Genomic DNA, 7912 nt, shown 5'->3' with positions numbered 1-7912 from the left:
GCAATCATGTCGTAGAGCAGCTTGATTGACGATATAAGTAATAGATAAGTAGTAACTAGTGAAATTTTTATAATCAAGTACATGCTTCACAGAATTAAAGGTAGTCCAATATTGTTAAAGACGATCAAATCCAAATCATAGCAAATGGCATATAAAAGTAATTATACATAAATGTACTGCCCTATTTTCTCACAAAATTCCAAAATCTGGTAAATATTTTTTCCCCATTTCGCGAAAACAGTCAAAACAAATCCGTCTTTCATAAATCCACCGAGGGCAAAATTGTCTTTCTAACATCGCCTATAAACATCAGACGTTCGCTTTCACAAATACACCCCCTAACACACTCTCTCAGTACAAAAAGAGCGCAACACACCGCCCTCTCTCTCTAGCACTACTTCAAACAATTGGTCGTTGCCTGACAATAACATTCGTCAACGTCGCCGTCGTTATATTGCTGGAAACTTTCGCCGGAAAATAATCCAACTGATATACTCTTCCACAGTTTCACTTTTATCAACCTTCCGTATTTCCGACGACTTCCCCGGTCGTCTACTGTGGACGGACGTCAGCGGCGGAGAAGGAAGAGAAAATAAGTTCCAATTTTAACTATTTTATGGTACAGCATCACACACGGTGTTGATTGCCGGAAAGTACGCCGTATTTTTATATTTATAGACAGTGAGCTATTTTAGTTCCGTTTAATATAACTCGGTGAGCTATTGTAGTTCCGTTTAATATAACTCGGAGGAAGAGAAACGACGTTGTTTTGGGCGAAGGTTTATGTTTGTTATTAAAAGGAGGGAGTTTTAAAACGGGGTTTTGTTTAAAACGCAGTCGTATTGAGTAACAAAAAATGGTTTGACTGATTTATTCTCGAAAGAAGAAAAAGCAGAGTAACAGAACGGAACGGTGTCGTATGGGGAGATTAGGAGTTGGGGTAGCAGTGGGGTGTGCTACGGCGGCGTGTATTGTAGCAGCAGCTATGGTGGGTAAGAGGGTAAGGAGGAGGAGGAAGTGGAGGAAGATGTTGAAGGTATTGGAGGAACTTGAAGAGTCATGTGCTACACCTGTTGGTAGACTGAAACAAGTAGTTGATGCTATGGCTGTTGAAATGCACGCTGGACTTGCCTCTGAAGGCGGGAGTAAACTCAAGATGTTGCTTACGTATGTTGACAAACTCCCAAATGGGTATGCAAAAGCAAATACACACTTGCATTAAAAATTTCAACTTTGGTTTTCATACTTATGATTGATTGCATTTTTGTCATTTTTGGGTTAAAGATTTGATTTTTGCTTGATTGCTTAACTGTTACATTTTGAAAATTCGTATGAACATTTACTTAAGAATACATATGGATGCTTCTGTCACTTGTTTATGATTATTTTGTTTGCTTTTGCTAATTCATTCGTTCCACTTTTTGCTCAATTGGTATTGCTAGGGGTAATGTAGGCAAAGCATACAAGTGTGTGCGCGTGAAAGGGAGGGTCTGTGTGAAAGATTGTGTTTTTGTGTTATATGGTAGTAGATCTTTTGTCTTTATGGTTGATTAGGGTGTTTGTATTTGGATTTCTTTTGGATGTGTTATGTGTTTGGAGGTGTGAGTATGAAGAGCAATGCCATGTACTCTTACTTTGTTCAACTAGTTTGATCACTGATAGAATTTGGGTCACTAGCAAATGATTTTTTTTACATAAAGGGGTTCTATTTTCAATTTCTTGCTCTTCTTTTACCATGGTACTGATTCTTTTGACGTATAAGACTAAAGACGGTGTTTCTTTGACTTTGTTCTTTAGATTTTTTGGTGGCTTTAGATTATACATGAGAAAATTTCAAGTAATACTTTGTTAAATTCTAAGAAAGCTTCATGATTTAAGAAGTAGAAAATAAATTGAGAATACTTTGTTTTGAGTAGTCTGAAATGGACATTACTTGATTCCAGACGTGCAGTTGCCAGTTTATAGAATGCTTTTTGTTAATCATGGTGGATACTAAGATATGTCAAGCACCAGTCTGGTCGATAATTTGTAATGCTAAGTCAAAATGTTGCTGTTATTGAAAATTTATAATATTATCACTACTCTTAAATATCTAATAAATCTGTTCATCATGTTGTCCATTGTAAAACATTCCGTATACAAACATCAATAGGTTCACCATAGAGATGGTTCTAATTTATTGCACTGTAAGATGTGTTTCATTTTGCCTATTTCCAAATCTCCAAAGAATTTTTGATTAGATGAAAGGTAGTATTGAATTGGATATCGGGTTCATTTGGTCAATAATAGGCAATACATAACAGCCTTGAATGCTATAGTAACTGATTCAATCTTAACATGCTTCTCCTGCTTGTCTTTTCCTTATCTAGCCTCTTTTATTGCATGTGCACTTGTTTGGGAATTTCATTCAGGTGTTGGCCCTTAGCTTATATAATGAAAATTAGGCATTGGAATCTTCCTGAATCATCTTCCGCTTTTGTTGGACATAACTGTATCTTTTTTTTTTTTTAATTCCTTTGGTGTTAACATATAAGGGGGATGTACTCTTAAAAGTTGAGAATGCTGTAATAGGGAAAGGTTATCTTATCCTAAAAAGAGAAACTTTGAAAAGGATTTTCTTCAAGATCAAATGCAAATAAAAAGAATGAGGCTTTTCTGTTTGATTTGTCAATGAGTTAGTGAAATTCAGTGGAATTCCTTGCCCTCTCTGTTGCAGTTTTAATGATGGCTGACAGGGGGCTACTTTGTTAAGTATCTCTAATGATAAAATTTTGTTTGTTTGATAACTAAGTTTGGGCTTATGATTTTTAGGAGTGAGAAGGGAACATATTATGCACTGGACCTTGGTGGTACGAACTTTAGAGTTTTGAGAGTCCACTTAGGAGGCCAAAGGTCTGCTATTCTTGGACAAGACATTGAACGCCAACCCATTCCACAACACCTAATGACTAGCACAAGCAAGGTAGCGGAGTTTGTGCTTCTAATTTTCTGATATCTTCCTGCAAAAACCAATTTCTTTTGTTTGATTTGATAGAGATCAACAGTCTTTACCTTTTTTTGTCATGTGTAGGATCTCTTTGATTTCATTGCATCATCGCTAAAGGACTTCATTGAAAAGGAGGGTAATTTCTCGGAGCAGCCTTCACCTGGGAGGAGAGAACTTGGCTTCACATTCTCATTTCCTGTGAAGCAATCTTCTGTCTCATCTGGCATTTTGATGAAATGGACAAAAGGATTTGCGATTGAAGACACGGTTAGTTAACAAGAGTCCTTGCTCTTGGATTCTATATAATTCAAAGTTTGTAAATGTCTACTGCTTGCCTTTATGAATAAATTCATAATTATAAATCTTCCGGCATGTGACGCTTTCCTTTTAACTGCTTGCATGTCGATATTTCGATAGGACATTTAGTAATGCTTGTGTTATTTGAGCTGTATTACACGACCATGCAAAGCTAACAGCTTGAAGGAGCTGTGTTTTCTTTTCTGAGCCGTCTCCCTATTTATGAACATCTATGCATGGCCTTTTTTTTTTTTTGAAGGTCATTGATATGAGATTGTCACTTTACAATATGTCTTTCGATCTGCTCTCATGTTTTGTTATTTGTAGATCGGAAGAGATGTTTCTGAATGTCTGCAACTAGCAATGTCCAGGAAAGGTCTAGATGTGCGGGTTGCAGCACTGGTTAGCTCTTCCCTTTTCCAGTTTCTTGCTTTTCCACAGCTTCTGCTTTGACATATTTCCTTGCTCATGTCTGTAGGACTTACTTTGGGTTCTTACAAACTACCTCTAGGCTCACGTTACATGGTATATAGGCACTTTTGTGTTTACTTTTAGGTTTTACAGGTTCTTACCTTTAATCTTGTATTTCTCCACATAATAGGATAGAGAATGAACTTATTTCAGTGAAGCTGTACATTAGATGTTCTAACACTTTAATGAACTTACTTCAGTGAAGCTGTACATTAGATGTTCTTACACTTTAATGAACTTATTTCAGTGAAGCTGTACATTAGATGTCCTAACACTTCTTTTTAACTATAGAGCATTGGAACATAGGAAATCAACGTATGTAGGAATGAAATTTTTTCTAATATCAAGTATCTCGCCTTCTACGAGTGTTCAGTTTAGGTTGATACTGGATCATTCAGTTTGGAAGACGCAGGAACAAGTGGTTTGCTGCGAAAAATTCAGTTCTCTGGGGAATTTGAAGTAATGATCAAATTTTTTATGTAGTATTAGGAGAAAACTAGTTGGTTATGAATTTAGTCATCCATACTGTGAGGGCAATAGCATTTCTACATTCAGGAAAATCACTATTTGTCACTAGTTTAGATTATGTTTTCCCTTGTGTTGAAGTTGGAGTCTTGGAGAAGAACTTTGGTTAACTTTTTCTTCATTGTCATATAGTTATTTCCTCCTAATTTTGATCGAGGCTTGATTAGTTTTAGCTCATGTGCAATGGGTGTTAGAGCTTATTGTTGCTCCATTATGACCCAGATAAATGACACTGTGGGAACTCTAGCTCTTGGACATTATAATGATGAAGACACAGTTGCTGCAGTTATAATTGGGACTGGCACTAATGCATGCTATCTAGAGCGGGCAGATGCGATTATTAAGTGTCAAGGTCTTTTAACAACATCTGGAGGCATGGTATATATTTTTGCTCATGTTTATAGCTATTTAGTCTTAGGTATAAAAGTTGGCTTACATTCCTTCCTACTTTTTGCAAATTAGGTGGTCAATATGGAATGGGGAAACTTTTGGTCATCTCATTTACCAAGAACCTCATATGACATCGCATTGGATGTTGCTAGCCCAAATCCAAATGATCAGGTAAAGTTTCTATTTCTTGGAAATTTGGTGCATCCTATGTGACTTGTTACACAACTTCAAGCATCATATTCTAGGATTATGCTGCAGGGCTTTGAGAAAATGATATCAGGAATGTATTTGGGAGACATTGTTAGGAGAGTGCTCCTTAGAATGTCGGAGGAGGAATCAGATGACTTTGGACCTTCATCTTCAAAATTAGCAATCCCTTTCATCTTGAGGTGCAACATGTTTTCTCTTCAGATTTTGTTTCCAAGTTCAGCTTCATATTATCCTATAGTGTGTTTTGTATTAACGCACGGGAGATCTATCCGCATCTTCTCACTTTTTCCCTGGATATTTCTATGTGATGTCTGCAATGTAGTACTTATTAGTTCTACTGGAAATAATGGCAGGACACCGTTGATGGCTGCTATGCACGAGGATGATTCACTTGACTTGAGTGAAGTAGCCAAAATTCTGGGAGAAGTTCTGGAGGTAGAGTCCCTTTTATCTTCCTATCCTACACTTCAATATTGCAACTTAATGATTGTGGCATATGATGTTTGCACTTCTTATTTCATACTATTTGGCGTGTTGCTTTGTTTCTTACTGCTTGGTTCTTGGGGGTCCCAACTTTCAGTTACCTGATGTGCCAGTGAAAGTTCGGAAGCTTGTAGTGAAGGTATGTGATGTCATTACTCGAAGGGCTGCTAGACTAGCAGCTGCTGGTATCATAGGAATCTTGAAGAAGATTGGTCGAGATGGGAGTGGGGGCATAGCCAGTGGAAAATTCAGGAGTGATAGGCCAACTCGGATGAGAAGAACAGTTGTGGCTATCGAGGGTGGTTTATACACAAGTTACACCTTATTCAGAGAATACCTGGATGAAGCGATGATGGAAATTTTAGGGGAAGAAGTTTCCTCTCATGTCATTCTTAGGGTCATGGAAGATGGATCAGGCACTGGAGCAGCTCTTGTTGCTGCTGCAAATTCACCCTCTGAGGCGGATAGGGTACCGCTGCAGTGAATATAAGCAAACACTTTATACACACACACACACACACACACACATATCTATCTATCTATCTATATCTATATATATATATAGATATTCATCCTATACACAGCTTTGTAAATTGTAGAAAATTGTTTCAATATCTCAATCCGTCAAATGTAAAAGGGAAGGTATATGCATGTGTCATAGTTTGTGTCAAATATGAATATTATAGTCTAGGATACAGCCATTGCTGTCTTAGAATGATATTGGCCCATTGCAAGTTTAAGTAAATTAATGGAAGTGCCGATTTCAGTGTTAACCCCTTTCTGTATTTTGTGTATAAAAGAGAATCTTTTGAAACGCTCTCATTAAATGATTTATTCATTTGTTATATGTCTCAAACACAGCAGATGATACTTTTCCACTTGTTCTATTTTATGCTTTCAGTGGTTAATGATCTTGTAGGCTCACTTGTAATCTGAAGAGAAGAAAATGTTTGCTCCAAAAAGAAGATATAGATTAAAATGCTACGTATTTGTCATGAACTACAGAATCAAATGTTAGGTCGGACCTACAGAACATAATGGAAAAAAGGAGACATTAATGGCCATGCAAGCTTTTCCCTAAAAGATTATTGAGTGTAAGATGTAACAAACTTATTTTCTTATTTAATTTACTGCATTTACCAGGTCAAAGTAATAACTAGGTGAGGTTTGTTCACCTTATAAAGTGGCCCGGAAGTTAGTATTTTTAGGAGTAAGTTAGGTGGAATAAAACGTTAAAGTTAGGATTTATATTTGTAGTAGGAGTCTCTATATATAGGGTAAAGTTGTTCTGTTTTTCCTTGTAATTTCAGTCGCCATATTTTCTATTCAAGAAAAAGCTTTCGACTGTTTTATTTTCCTTCACTGTTCTTGTTCTATAACTTCTCCTGCTCAATACTTTTGTTATATGGTATCAAAGCCAGGTTCAAGAGAGGAATTCTTTTTCTTTTCTATCTTCTTGTCTATCAGTTTACTCTGTTGGAGAAGTTTGAAAAGTGTGAAGAGAAAGCTTTTGTCGTTTGTTGCAATGGAGGCATCAAACGGGGGAAATACTCAATATGAAATAGAAAAACTTGTAGGCACTAACTACAAGTATTGGAGAATATGTATGGAAGCATACCTTCAAGGTCAGGATCTGTGGGATTTAATTGTAGGAACTGATTCAATAATCCCAGCCAATACTCCTGAGAATGCCGAATCACGAAGGAAATGAAAGATCAAGTGCGGAAAAACACTTTTTGCTTTGAGGACTTATATCAGCAAGGAGTTTATTGATCATGTTCGTGATGTTGTCTCTCCAAAAGAAGTTTGGGACACGCTCGAAAGGCTGTTTACCAAGAAAAATACAGCAAGACTGCAACTATTGGAGAATAAGTTGGCAATGTTACAACAGGGAGATATGTTTGTCTCAAATTACTTTTTGCGAGTTAAAAGTATCTATGCTGAAATTTCAGAGATTGATCCGGGGGGAGGGGGAGGATTAGTGAGTCGCACCTACGACGCTATCTTATTCGTGGATTAAAAAAAGAGTACGGTCCTTTTGTCACTTCCATTCAAGGATGGCCGCAACAACTATCTGTTGAGGAATTGGAGAACACGCTCTCTAATCAAGAAGCTTTAGCTAAACAAATGGCTAAGAATCTTGAAACTGACGGTGTTCTATTTTCTAAAGAGAAGTCGAACAAGAAGAATACATCAACTTGGAACAAAAATAAAGAAGAAGAAACAACCACGAAAAAAGATGGAAATTCACATAATAACAGAAAGTGCTACAGATGTGGGAAAATTGGGCACATCAAGAAAAACTGTCGAGTAAAGCTTTCTAAAGCCAATGTTGCATGCACCAATACCGGAGATGAGCAAACGAAATAGGAACAATGTTTTAGCATCGAAGCTGTCGAACAAAAGTCAGCACAAGATTTTGTCAATTATGCTAATAATAATACGAGGAAAGAGTGGATTGTTGATTCAGGATGCTCTCATCATGTCACTGGAGATGATTCTTTATTCTCCGAGATGCGAGAACATCATGGAGATCGAGTCATTATCACA

General features: G+C 37.0%; 1 protein-coding gene across 1 annotated transcript; it reads left to right on the top strand.

Annotated features, from left to right (window-relative positions):
• The first annotated feature begins 215 nt into the window (after window positions 1–215).
• LOC107848321 (hexokinase-3) lies at window positions 216–6218 on the top strand. The gene is made up of 9 exons (XM_016693057.2): window positions 216–1191; window positions 2812–2962; window positions 3071–3253; window positions 3611–3685; window positions 4502–4657; window positions 4742–4840; window positions 4928–5058; window positions 5233–5314; window positions 5460–6218. The coding sequence occupies exons 1-9, from the start codon at window positions 920–922 to the stop codon at window positions 5844–5846; spliced, it is 1536 nt and encodes a 511-aa protein (XP_016548543.2). The 5' UTR covers window positions 216–919; the 3' UTR covers window positions 5847–6218.
• The last annotated feature ends 1694 nt before the right edge of the window (window positions 6219–7912 follow it).

Source organism: Capsicum annuum, chromosome 11 (genome assembly GCF_002878395.1).
Source record: "Capsicum annuum cultivar UCD-10X-F1 chromosome 11, UCD10Xv1.1, whole genome shotgun sequence".
Classification (NCBI taxonomy): domain Eukaryota; kingdom Viridiplantae; phylum Streptophyta; class Magnoliopsida; order Solanales; family Solanaceae; genus Capsicum; species Capsicum annuum.
The sequence above is the reverse complement of the archived record's forward strand: the minus strand, read 5'-3'. Positions and strand labels throughout refer to the sequence as shown.